Source organism: Poecilia mexicana, unplaced genomic scaffold (assembly GCF_051168715.1).
Source record: "Poecilia mexicana isolate PSO_F unplaced genomic scaffold, ASM5116871v1 scaffold_10, whole genome shotgun sequence".
Taxonomy (NCBI): Eukaryota; Metazoa; Chordata; class Actinopteri; order Cyprinodontiformes; family Poeciliidae; genus Poecilia; species Poecilia mexicana.
This window is the reverse complement of record NW_028263379.1, coordinates 578,777-592,924: the sequence shown is the minus strand read 5'-3', so window position 1 is coordinate 592,924 and position 14,148 is coordinate 578,777. Positions and strand designations below refer to the sequence as shown.

Below are 14,148 nucleotides of genomic sequence, written 5' to 3'. Positions count from 1 at the left end.
CACCAGGAGCACAAACGACGAGTACTCACTCACATTTTATCATGTGACAAAAACACAAGTACTATTCATACAGATGAAAGCCAAACTCTTCTAAGAAACTTTTATAAGACTTTAGAAATGAATTACCATAACTTGATTCTTAAACACTGACTGGCAGAAACAGTAAATCATGTCAGATGATGTTGACTCTGACAGAATTGCAGATGTAATTAAAACAAGTCTTAATTTGACAAGCCTCGATCAGTTTCAGGCTGCAGGGGCCGGCAGCAGTCTGCTTCTGGAGACACTGCATAGCAACCACATGCAAATCAGCAAACCCTACTCTGTCTTACTCAAACCTAAGAGCAACTCATTTGCTCCTTTAGCTTCCAGCACAAAACATTCAAATAAAATGACTGAAGAAAAAGAGGTGAGGCACACTGATCTTACCAGAGGAATGTCCTCGATTTGTGGCATCATGGTCACTGTCTCCTTGCTCGCTATCTCCGTGGCCACTGTCTTTAGAGCTGACCAGATCTGCCTCCTGGAAGGCTGAGCTAAAATCACAGAACATCAAATCAAAATCTCAACACTGATCTTTCTGGTACAGTCTCATATCCATGGTGATGAGGCATTTAGTAGATGAAACAGGTGTGGAAAAAGGCCTGAGCAGCACCAGGCTGCAGCAGGAAGCCCTTCCTGTATTTACCTGTTGACACGCCTCGGCCTCTCCACCAGGTAGCCGAGTTCGGTTCGCTGGTGTTTGGTCTGAAACAAGAAGGAGTGGTGTTCAGTCTGTTGCTCCAGCATTACATGTAACACAGTTAAAGAAAAATGCAGCAATCAAACATAGGAATAACCAGAAATAGCTCTCCAAAAATATAGAAAAGTTTTAAAAAGGCAAAAAAGGATGTATTTCAGCAACAATACAACACACACTGTGTCACAATGATCAGGGCAGTAAAAACTAGAACTTTTCTCTTCCATACGATGTGGAGTGTGTGCACGGTTCGGACTCTAGACTTGGGATGCTTCAGCGTATAACAAGGCTGCCACTCAACAACATTCTGACAGATTAGCAGAATGCAAATCCATCAAAGTAGCAGAGTAGCATGTGTGTTATGTGTGTCACTCACACACACACACACACACACACACACACACACACACACAGCTCTCTATGCAGTTAACAGCAGCCTCTGAGCAAATACAGCTGAAAACATAGGAGGCAATAGCTAAATGATTTTGTTTCTTTGATTTTATTACTTATAGCTCTGTGTTTGAATAAAATGAACAATTTCTTTCATTCTACAGACATTTCTCCCAAACTCCAAATAAACATTATGAACATTTTTGTCTACAAAGGAAACATTAACAATAACAAAAATGCTGCACTTTCAGACCTGAAATAACACAAACACATTCAAATTCCTTTTTATATCACATTGCACTAACGTTCCAACTTTGGAAGCGTTCATAAAATAATGCTTGGTGGAATAACCCTGATTTTCATTCTTTCACATCATTACTGGGTTCGGGTGTGTAGAGGTACTGATTAGGGACGGTTCGCAGTGGCCTCAGAGTTTTCTGCAGCTGTATGTTTTATGTATGTAAGAGGCCCTTCATGCACTGACAAAATAGTTTTGAAGATAGGAGTAAAAAAACAAGCACACATTATGTGTTCAGGGCAGACCTCCCCTGCAACAGACAAACACTGTTGTTCTGTCTTGCCCTGAAATCTGCCAGAAGTCACTGTCCTATGACGCATTGCTGTATCACGCCTTATCAACAAACTGTAACTCCAGCAAGCTACTGGCTCCTGCATGTGATTAACATAAAGGATCACATCAGAAAACAAGAAGACCAGTTTCAGAAATGGGTTTTCAGTATGCTAATGGAAGGGAAAATTCAGTCATAGGAATGAGAGGGACTCTTACCTCGTTTGATAAAATGCTGCCGTTTGATATGATGTCAGGCTGCTGGTCTGTGTACCCTGACCCTATGGCACCACACGGGTTGTGATCGGTGTCTGTGCTCCTAGATGGACTACACGGCTTTAGGAACATGAGGTCAGTTTTGGCAGACTCTGGAGTCAGACATACCTGATAGCAATAGTTCTGGTTTTGATGGTGGGAGCCGAAGCTCCCAGACTCTTCCACAGGGACTTGAGCCGTTCCAGGCCCGCTGACATTGACAGTGCTTTGCACAAGCATGATGTCCGCCTTGCTGAGCTTTTTCTTGCGGGATCTACCCTGCCGTGAGCAGCAGGAGTTGCATCCAAGACAGCAGTCACTAGTTAGGCAGGTATAAATGTTGAGCTTTTTGTCCTTCTGGCAGCGCACGGCCAGCACAATCATCACAAGGAGAAAGATGAAGGAGACAGAACCGAGGGCAATGATTAGGATGAGGGTGAGGTCCAAAGCACCATCTTTGGCCTTGCTGGTGCCCACTTTGTCTCCCACACCCCGGCCTTCAGCCATGCTGTCTACCAGCATCACCAGTATGCTGGCACTGGAGGACAATGGAGGCTGGCCATGGTCTCTCACCTCAATCACCAGGTCGTACTGCTGGTGGGGGTCTCGCTTAGCTAATACCCGCCTTGCTGTCCTGAGTTCACCAGTCCTCCAGTCCATCCTAAACATCCCATTGTCGTTACCTCTCTGAATGCTGTAGGACAGGCGGGCATTCTCACCATCATCAGCATCCATGGCCACAACACGGGTCACCAGGTAGCCTGGCTCAGCCGAGCGGGGAAGAGGCTCCTTCGCAGTCCCATTTTTCCCCAGGGGAGCAAGTACCAGGGGTGCATTATCATTCTGATCAACAATTATGACTTTGACAGTTGCATTAGAGGAAAGCTCAGGGGCACCGGAGTCCTTGGCCCTGACCATAAAGGTGAAATCTTTTAGCTGCTCATAATCAAAAGACCTGAGTGCGTAAAGGTATCCTGTCTCCTCGTTGATAGACACATAGGTTTTAACTGACATGCCCTGAATGTCGCACTCTAAGATGGAGTAAGTAATGAGAGCGTTCTGCCCTATATCAGGGTCCAGGGCCGTCACGGCGTGGATGTAGGCTCCTGGTACGTTGTTCTCTGTCACATACACATCATAAACGGATTGCGTGAAAGTGGGCGCATTGTCGTTTTCATCTGACACCTGGACGCGGATGGACTTACTAGAGGCGAGAGAAGGAGTTCCTTTATCCCGCGCCACCACGGTCACGGAGTAGGAGTCTGCCTGCTCCCGGTTCAGGAGCCCATCAGTCACTATGGTGAAGTAATTCCTGAAAGAGGACTTTAATTTGAACGGGACGTCACCGAGGATTTCCACATGGATCTGTCCGTTCTGCTCTGCGTCACGGTCCGTCACACTTAACAGGGCAATGACGGTACCGGGAGCGGCTTTTTCACTCACCGACTCCGTGACAGTGCTGAAGGTGATTTCCGGTGCGTTGTCGTTCACGTCCGCCACTTTGACCAACACTTTACAGTGCGCGGGCACGGCGTTTGGCCCGAGGTCCTTAGCCTGGACAAAGATCTGATAGAGGCTGCTCTCTTCGAAATCCACCTCCCCGCGCACTTCGATGCGCCCGGTCCGCGGGTCTATGCCGAACAGCTCCTTAACGCGACTGGAGATGTGGTTGCTGAAGGAGTAAACTATTTCCCCGTTCAGTCCCTCATCGAGGTCGGTGGCGTTCAGCTGGATGACCAGTGTGCCCACCGGTACATTCTCCGAGAGACTCACCGTGTAGACGGGCTGCTCAAACACGGGCACATTATCGTTAGAGTCCAACACTTTGACTACCAGCAGCGCGGTGCCAGTCCGAGGAGGCTGTCCGCCGTCCACCGCAGTGAGCACGTACCTGTGCGCTGCCTGCTGCTCCCTGTCCAGCGGCTTCTCCAGGACAAGTTCTGCAAATTTATTTCCGTCGGTTTGGGTCTGCACGTCCAGGTAAAAGTAATTGTTGGTTGTGATATCATATGTGCGCAACGCGTTGGAGCCCACGTCCGGGTCGAACGCACTCTCCAAAGGGAACCGGGTGCCAGGGGTTGCGCTCTCTGAGATTTCCACCGTGATGTCTGTCTCCGGGAAGCTCGGTGGGTTGTCGTTAATGTCCACCACTTCGATTTCGACCCTGAACAGCTCCAGTGGGTTCTCCAAGAACACCTCCATGTTGAGCTGGCAGCTGGCACTCTGCTTGCAGATTTGCTCCCTATCGATTTTCTCGTTAACGAACAGGACGCCGTTCTCAAGGTTCACTTCCAGATATGGCGTTCTGGAACTAGGCACCACCTGGAATCGCCGGGAGGCCAGCTTGGTAAGGTCCAGGCCCAGGTCTTCAGCGATGTTCCCCACCAGCGTGCCATGCTCTGCCTCCTCCGGGACAGAGTAGCGGATCTGAGAGAGCGCTCCATCCGTAAAACACAGAGCTATCAAAAACACAATCATGACCGGAAAAACAAGTGCACTTGGGTAAAAAAGAAATAAATACATCAGCAAAAAGCATTAATCTCACTGTCTTCTGAAGACAACAAATCTCAACATTCTCCGGCCACTATAGCTAGCAAGTGAAACTCTCCACAGTGCTTCAAAGTCCAAAAATAAGGAAGGCGTCTGGAAAATGGAGTCCCTTTAAAAAAGAGACATTTGGGTCTTTTGGAGAAGTTCTGTTTTTTTATCAGCTCAGTTATTTCGGAGCTCCACTGTCAGGTTGTTCAGAGGCGTCCTGAAGCTTCCAGTACAGTTTTGTGCATCCTCACTCAGCCTGTAATCCACCGAGCAGACAGGAGTTCGCCCTCTACACATCCATGGACCCAGTCAGGAAAAACGAATCACGCTGTTTTTACTCGGGCTGTGCTGATGATGCTGTAGTCCTCTTCACTCTGTACTGATGCTGCTCACTCAACTATTTGCTTTTTCCTCCGCATCGCGCCTCCTCCCGCGTCCCCGCGGCTGGAATTTACACTGAAGGCTCTCTCCTGATTGGTCTCTTTGCCTGCCTGTCAGAGTCCGTTCGGCCAGCCTCTCACTCACTGCTTCTGTCTCTCTTTACCTCCCTGTGAGCTCGGAATGTTTCCCTTTAAGACGCATAAAAAATGGAGATCTTGAAGCTGAAGTTAACATTTACAGAAATCAAGTGAGAAGCTGACAAATTGAGGCCCTCCTCCTGACACCACTAATGGAGCAGAGTGTGATCAGATTGAGTTCAGCACTTGTTGACACGGTGGCAGGACCTTTGTGAGCCCAAGGATATGCTGGGCGATCCGGGTTAATGCATGCAAATGTTGTGATATGCATGCAGTGAATCATTCGCCATTCATGTGCTGCTCTCAAGGCTGTGCTCTATAATTACACCCAGCAGTCTTGACGTTATTATTTCTCAACCAGCCACACAGCAGCAGCACAGAGAGGCAAGCAGACGCTCTTATCCGCGGAACGCATGCGACCCCTTGCGGCGAACTCTAACTAAGCAGTGATTTAAAAACCTACCTGACAAATGATGTTTATTGTGATTCTGGTTATTTTAACACATAGACTGATACTTTATATGTGTAGTACTAAAAATTAATACCATCCTTAAAAAGAAGGAAAACACAAGTCAGCACTGTGTTTTTTGTATTTATTTATTTTAGGGTGACAGTTTTCATGTTTCAGCCACCTGGCTCTAATTCTAAGAGAAAATGTACGTGGAAATAAAAAGAAAGCTAATGGAATGAGTTCCTAAAAGATTTTAAGTAGTCACCTTTGACTACATCGCTCTAGGTTAGCATTACAAACCTGTGCTAGTTTAATATTTAGTTGCAGCTATCTTTAAACCTTTTCACATTTATTTCACCATCAAAGCATCTGATAAAGATCATTTGATATTATTTTGGAAAGTAATCAAATTTGGTATTTACCCTTTTATACATGTACATGTGCAATCTTTCTCTGCTTTTTTTTTACTTTTAAATTTATATTCTCTGTTTTTCATTCTTCCTTTGTTGTGTTTCTCTCCTAGATGAAGCCACCAAACTACTGCTATTCACTTTTTTTCTTTCATGATGAAAACACTAAACGACTGCTATTCATTGTTGTTGTTTTGTTTAGTTTTTTTCATGCAGAAAGTACTCCTGGGACTGAGCTGGGTTTTGCTGAATGTTACTTTCTGTTACAGGGAAGTTTTCGTTTTTGTTGGCTTGGACTCTTTTTTGGGAGGAATCGTCTTGAATAACCATGAAAACTGGGTTAAAATCATCAGTCCAATTTAATAAAGCCAAATAAGCGATAGCATTGTTCTGGGACAACAGAGAAATAGTTTACCGTTACAGCTCTGGTACATCGCCATGCTTACATACTCAGAAAACTCAGAAAATGGCACCGAACAACAGCTTTGATTCCTTTTCTAGGCCTCTTTCTAAGCTACACCATAAGGAGGGCAGTCTCTTATGAAGTCATTTCCTTAACCACACATGTGTGTGCAAGCAACTAAAAGAGATAGAGAAAAAACACAGAATCATTTATCCATGACAATCAACCTGATGAGGTGGTTCAAATACCACCCCACCCAAATCGCTACATGAGGTGCATTTGGATCCTAAGCTAAAATGTGGCAGGACATCCTGAAGTAGATGTTCCACCACAGAACTGGCTGTTGCATAGTTCTGTGGCCCCCCACACACAATGTCTCCAGTCTCCAGTAATGGCCCCCCAGCCCTCAGTACTGCAACATCCTGGACACATCCCACAACATTAAAACTATGTTAATGTGATGCTAAGATTGAAATGATTAAACATGGCAAAAATATTACACATTAAAAGAAAAAGAGGAAAAGAAGAAGCAAAGTAACACCTGTGGAGGATAAAGTTATAAAAAGGAAAATCTATTAGCACAGCAAAATAAGCATGTACAATATATAAGATTAGTTAATATGTTGATCTGACCCAAAACTACTAGATTTAAATCATAATTCAGAATCTCTATCAACAGTGCTAAGAAGTTGGCATTCTGGGGGAAAACTCAGGCCCAGTTGGTCCGGCGTGGATCCACCAAACCTTTCCTCAAACAGACCTGACAGGTCACCTGCACACAAATAGTTAGTTGTTATAACATTGTGTATCTTACCTCCATCTGGTATTCTGGTGGTGGACTCAGGCCTTTGATTTTTAAGACTCCATTTATCATTTTGTTTCTCCATTTTCCAAACACGTTTCTGGAAATACCAGTGTTGTAATTCCTATTCCTTTTTCAAATCCAGTAGCCCATTTTTTGTATGTAATTTGGCATGGCATGAGGACATATTCCTTTTCCCCGTGAAGATATGGTCAAATTATCAATTTGGAATCACCAGTCTGTGTTATTATTTATAAGATAATTGTTGAAAGACGACAGATATTTTGAGGTGCTTTGGGAGTTTTCCATATCAGCAGTCCAAGGTTCAATACAGAATATTAAATGTTTTAAATTTTAAGTTTTATCTCTATAATATCTCCTCCTGTGTTTTCTTCTTTTAAAAGAAAACAATTTTCTTTTAAGACACATTGCAAATAAGAGTCTGTATTTGATAAACAGATGTGAATTAAGAATTTTATTTTGATACATCATGTTTAGGATTTTACCTATTAAAACCTTTTTAGTTTTTTTGACATGTTTCCAAATATCCCATATTGATCCTTCTACTTATATGTCTCACTTTTAAGTCTCATCCCATCAGTGCTATCTTCCCACTATTTTATGAGTTTTAAAAATGATTCCTTCCAGATCTAAAATGTTATTCATTTATAAGATTTGCAGTGTGCTTAAAGTACATCTGCCCTGATTTTAACCCCATTTTCACTCCACAAAAGAAGAAAAAGTGCATCAAAATTTTGTTTTCTAGTTTCATTATGAAAGGTAGAATTTTAAACATTTACCAATGAAGTGACATTTCTAGGAGTACAAAACTGCAAGAGTTACTCCATTTTCAGTTCTATTGTGTATTTGTTTTTATTTTTACAAAATCCTGAGTAAAATCCTGTTACTGCACTGACAGATGATTCTGTTAAAAGTTAAGTTTTATGTCAAAACACAATTTATTTAATCATTGTTATTTTATAAGTTTTCCTTGCAGTCCTTAACTGTCAAAATAATTTTATCCAATGCAAAGCCGGAGTACCACATATGTAGTGGTTCAATTATTTTCTAAAATCATATCACTCACCAGCAGTTTTGTTAATTTTCTTTTTTCTGTTTCATTTTATTGATTTTCAGAACTTTATGTAAACAAATTTCAAAAAACAAAAACAACCTGTTCCAAATCAACACAGAACACTGCAGTGTCTGCGAATGTACAGCCTACATACACAAAGTATAGACTTGAAGTAGAGAGTCAAACTGTCAAAGGACAGAAGAGTAATAACTCACTGACATGTAAAATAATGAATTTACACCTAAAAATCCTGGTGTATGGTCCAATAAAACAATAAGCTCTGTGTTACAGCTCCAAACAGAATGCAAAAATTATGTGAAGAAGGTTATGGGGATGTAAATAAAATCCATAGTCCCTTACTTTATTATTTAGATATCTATCAGACCAGTGTCTGAACTTACATTTTTAAGGGCAGCTGAAGCATTTGGGTTTGGCAGTTTTGCAGAGGAGGACCTTTCTAAAGATGTGTTCATTGTGCAATTAAAATCACTGGCCAAAAAGCCAATTTCTTTGCAATGATTACAAAATCATTTGAGACATAAGTTGAGACGAATCATCATTAGGAGCAGTTATATGTTGTCCATGAATTGAGCCCTTAATAAAGATAAATTTCCCCTCCAAGTCCTTCTCCAGAGTAAAGAGAAGATTTTTGTGTTTAAGAATGGGTGTACCCTTCTTATTTTGTGAATGGGAAAAATATATTTGATACCCAATCCCTTTTAAGTTTCAAGATTTAAATTGGCAAGGTTCTGACCTTAATGGACCCTCACATTAAGGTCAGAACCCTGAACCCAAAAATGGTCACCATGGTCACCGGTGTGTGCACAACTAAAACGGTCGGCAGAACGTTTTTCTGCTGGCGGTTTGTTTTCTAAACATCTGACTGCAAAGCTCGATTGTTGTTCACCTGTTTCTGGCCTCCAAATTTGTGACCATATGCAGGGGTGACATTTACTTAGTTATTGTGTAAAATCTGTTATACTAAGATGTTTTGGGTCTGAGGCAACAGAGCATAAATCTAAATAATCAATTAAATCAAGTACTGGTCTGATATCAGAATATGCTTGTTTTTCATGAAGATTGAGTCTCAATTATATAAATGTTATTATTTTAGCAAATATTAACCCAAATATTTTGAAATTTGAAATTTTATTTCGAACATGATACAAATATAAAAAGTAATATAGTACACAATAAGAAAAGTGAATAGAAAAGAAGAAAAGAAAAAAAATACAGATATCTGTTTCAGTTAACATATCATGCTCAGAATGGGGAAGGAAGAAGTAAAAACTTATTAACTCCTACCCCTAAACACTTGAAAACTTACAGTACTACTGTTATTTTTAAAAAAAGAAGAAAAAAAAGAAATCATCAATCAATTAAAAGTCAGAGTAGCTGTCAGCAATTACTAATATATAGCTATGCATTATCCCTTTTTATAGTGGTTTGTCTTTTCAAACCCTTACACCAAGTTGTTCTCCTCAATGCACACATTATTACTTTCTCTTACTCGCATGTTTATCTCTATTGAAAATGACTTCTTTATATTTTCTTTTAAATTGTATTAAGCTGTTGCTTAGTTTTAAGTCGTCATCTAATTTGTTCCATAACTTTACACCTTTAATTGAAATACAAAAACTTTTTCATGTTGTTCGCAACTTGCGGAGCTTTAAGTTTGAATAACCCCTTAAATTATATCCTCCTTCTCTTTCAGAAAACATACGTTGTATGTGCTCAGGTAACACATTTTTAGATACTTTGAACATAAATTGAGCCATTTTCAATTCTACAAGCTCGTTAAATTTGAGAATTCTAGATTTTATGAAGAGCGGGTTTGTATGCTCATAATAACCAACATTATGGATGATTCTAATGGCTCGTTTCTGTAAGACGGTTATCGGATGTAAAGCGGTCTTGTAATTGACTCCCCATACTTCACAGCAATATGATAAATATGGTAAAATCAGAGAGTTATATAGAATATGAAGAGATTCAGCATTCAGTATATGTCTAGCTCTAGCCAATATAGATATGCTTCTACTGAGTTTACCCTGTAAATGTTTAATATGAGGTTTCCAACTAATTTTGTCATCTATTATTACGCCAAGGAACTTATTAGCAAAAACATTTTCTAAAATTACGTCCTCTATTTGAACTTGAAATTCAGTATTATTGTAACAGTTCCCAAAAACCATGATTTTCGTCTTATCCAAATTTAATGATAATTTGTTATGGTCAAACCATATCTTCAACTTACTAATCTCTGAGGTGACTGTTGAAATAAGATGTTCTAAATTGTCGCCAGAGGCTAGAATATTTGTGTCATCAGCAAATAAGATAAATTTTAATACATTGGACACTTTATTGATATCATTTATGTAAAAATTAAATAAAACTGGTCCCAATACTGATCCTTGTGGTACTCCACAGACAGTCTCCTGCCAGTCAGATTCCACATCTCCCAATTTCACAAATTGTTTTCAGCTCATTAAATAACTCCTCATCCAATCCAAAACTACTCCCCTAATTCCATAACGTTCTAATTTTTTAAGTAGGATTTCATGATTTATTGTGTCGAAAGCTTTCTTTAGATCTATAAATATCCCTACTGCCAATTTCTTACTATCTGTGGCATTGGTTATTTCTTCTATTAAGTCAATTACGGCCAGCGTTGTTGACCGATTTACTCTAAATCCATATTGACTGCTACTAAGTAATGAATGTTTCTCTATGAATTTTTCCACTCTTTTCTTAAAGAGTTTTTCCAGGATTTTAGAAAATTGAGGGAGAAGAGAGACAGGCCTGTAGTTAGTGAAAAGGTGATTATTGCCAGTTTTATACATTGGTTTGACCTTAGCTATTTTCATTTTGTTGGGAAATGATCCCGTTTGAAATGATAAATTGCAAATATAAGTTAATGGTTTAGAAATTCCTTTAATTACTATTTTAATAATTTTCATGTCCAGATCATCACAGTCAGTGGATGTTTTATTTTTGCATTTATTCACAATGTTTATGATTTCTTCTTCTAAAACAGGGTGAAGATAGAAGGAGCTGGGATTATTCTCAATTTGATATTGCTGAGTTACAGTATTTATAGTCGTTATTTTTCCTGCTAATTGAGGTCCTATATTAACAAAATAACTATTAAATTTATTGACTACACTTTTCAAATCAGTAATATTCCGTTCATTATCTATAAAATAGTGTGGATAGTTGTTAACGTTAGAAAATTTTCTAATAACTCTATTCAAAATATTCCATGTTTCCTTAATGTTGGTTTTATTGCTGTCCAGTAATTTATGATAATAGTCCTTTTTACATGTTTTTATAATATTAGTTAACTTATTTTTATATTTCTTATATTTATCTTCTAATTCAAACGTTCTATATTTTAAAAATTCTCTATAAAGTTTGTTTTTCTTTTTACATGCCTTTTGTATTCCTTTTGTGATCCACTGTTCCTTTTTTTGATTGCTTTTCCTCTTATATTGTTTGATTGGGCAATGCTTGTTATATAGTGTTTTAAATATTTTTTAAAATTCTTCATATGCTGAATTCACATCATTCATTCCATATATTAGTCTCCAATCGTAGGCCAACAACTCAGCTTCTAGAGCTAATAATGTCTCTTCTGACGTAACCCGTCTGTAATGCATCTCTATTTTTTGATCATCCGTTATGCACTTAAAATCGTAGACTATGAACACTGGTAAGTGATCAGTTATGTCGTTCATTAATATTCCACTAATTAAATTATTTCCCAGCACATTTGTGAAGATATTATCAATTAAGGTAGCGCAGTGCGATGTAATACGACTAGGTCTAGTAATTTTAGGATACAGACTTAGACTCAAACATGGTGTTAATAAATTCTTCAGTCATTCTATGTTTATTTGGATTAAGAAGGTCAATGTTGAAATCCCCACAAAAAAATATTAGTTTTTGAGTAATTGTTATAAATTTTTCTTCTATCCAGTTGTTGAGTACTTCAATGTTTGATCCCGGGGCTCTGTAAATGCAACTCACTAAGACATTTTTCTTTTTTTCCACAAATATTTCAATAGTCACACATTCAAATATGTTATCCATGACAATTGACATTGTTTCGATCAATTTATAATTAAACTTCTTGTCCACATATAAAGCTACCCCCCCTCCATTTTTGTTTTCTCTGTTCTTACAAACCATTTCATAGCCGTTAATTTCAAAGTCTATACCCTTATCACTATTGAGCCAAGTTTCTGATAAGGCAATAATATTAAAGGTCTGTGAAAATTGTTGAATATATTGTTTAATGCTGTCAAAATTTGCATAAAGGCTTCTACTATTAAAATGAATTATTGACAGCTTTTGTTCCGTTTTAATCCTATTGTTAAACTGATCATCGCTGTAATAGTGACAACTATCATTGATGTCATTATAGAGTAGATTTTTTTTGGGGTATTAGAGTAATGAGACCTTGGGTTGGAGTAGTAAGAAGAGATTTATTGTCCACGTCATGATGTGTTCTGTATGTGGGTCTTTTGACCCACATACAGAACACAAACAGGAGTCTATGAAATCAGGTAAATGGTTTATTTTGAAACAAAGATGAATTGTGAGATGTGTGGTTCTTGTCCTGTGGGTGGGAAGCCAGGGTCACCAGAACACTGAGGGTAGTTGGAGAGAAAAGATAAGTTGACGGTAAACTGGACAGATTGATTGCTGAGAAATGGAATGACCCTACTTGGTTGGGAGATGAATTTCCGCCAGGGGGAGAAAAACTGTGGGTTCCAGGGATTTGGTCTCTTTGCAGGGAGTTCTTGAGATGATCCGGGTTCCGATGTTTGGTCTTGACGGAGAGTTCATTGGAGGTGGATGGACGAGGCTTGCGATGGAGGGCAGACAGGTAAGTTCTAGTGAGGAGGAGCGAGGAGCGGTCCGATAGCCAGCCATGAAATGAGAAACTGTCAGAGAATCTTCAGCTGAGAAGGAGATGGACTTGAGCAACCGGTGGGTAAGATCCACAGCATCACGAGAGGAAACCAGAATGCAAGAAACTCAGGCTACACAGTGGGTAAAATCCAAGGTGCCACAATGAAACACCTGACAGGAGAGCAAGAGATAAGTGTTATTTGAGATAATCATAGAAAAATTCAGAGACCAGACTCAGCGGGGCGTGGGGTACCATAACAGGCAAACACTAAGGCATCGAAGTGCTGGCAGCCCACTCCTCATATAGTCCAAGATGAAAAGGTAGATTGATCACATGTGTGCTGAATCCAAACAGGCGGCACCCCTCCAGGTAGCTGCAGCCTCTTGTCACCATTTAGTGGATGATGAAAGAAGCAGAGTCAACAGAAACTCCCCACAAAGACCCAAAAACCGCAGTTCGCAACAGTCTTTACATTCTTAGAAAAGTTCATGGAGAAAGGGTGCAAGCTGTTTGGAGAAAAGAAGTAAGACCATCTGTACCAGAGGACTTATTGGATTTGAGGTGTTAAATAGTGAAAACTATTTCCTGTAATGATATTGGCTCATCACAAGATTCCTTCAAATCAATGTCAATGTTTTTAGTTTCTGTAAGAGATCCAAGAAATCGACAGGTAGAATCATCATTATATTTTGATTCATATAATTTAGTATAAAATTCTGAAAAATATTTGGCTGTTTTTTGAGGGTCATCTGTGATGTCACCATTGTTTAGCTTTTGTATGGTGTTAACTTTAGCATGGAATTTTTCAAGACGAAAAAAGCACACACTATTCTGATTTAATATTGATACTCATATGCACATCCATACACCCATACCCACACACACTCAAATGCGTTAGCCTCAATTTACATATACACATTAGTACTAACTCTCACCCATATTTCTGTATCTTGTGAAAATGACCTCCATTTATTTCCTCTTAAATTGTATTCAATTTTGACTTTATTTTAACTTGTTCCATAATTTTACACCATGAGCTGAAATACAAAAGCTTTTTCTTGTGTGAAGAGCTTTCACACAA

At 39.5% G+C, this 14,148-nt stretch overlaps 1 protein-coding gene across 1 annotated transcript; it reads right to left on the bottom strand.

Moving 5' to 3' along the window:
• Nucleotides 1-221: 221 nt before the first annotated feature.
• pcdh10b (protocadherin 10b) lies at nt 222-4,901 on the bottom strand. Its single transcript, XM_088009609.1, has 4 exons — nt 1,917-4,901; nt 689-747; nt 430-536; nt 222-286 (listed from the first exon to the last, which is right to left on the bottom strand). The coding sequence occupies exons 1-4, from the start codon at nt 4,473-4,475 to the stop codon at nt 222-224; spliced, it is 2,790 nt and encodes a 929-aa protein (XP_087865735.1). The 5' UTR covers nt 4,476-4,901.
• Nucleotides 4,902-14,148: the final 9,247 nt, after the last annotated feature.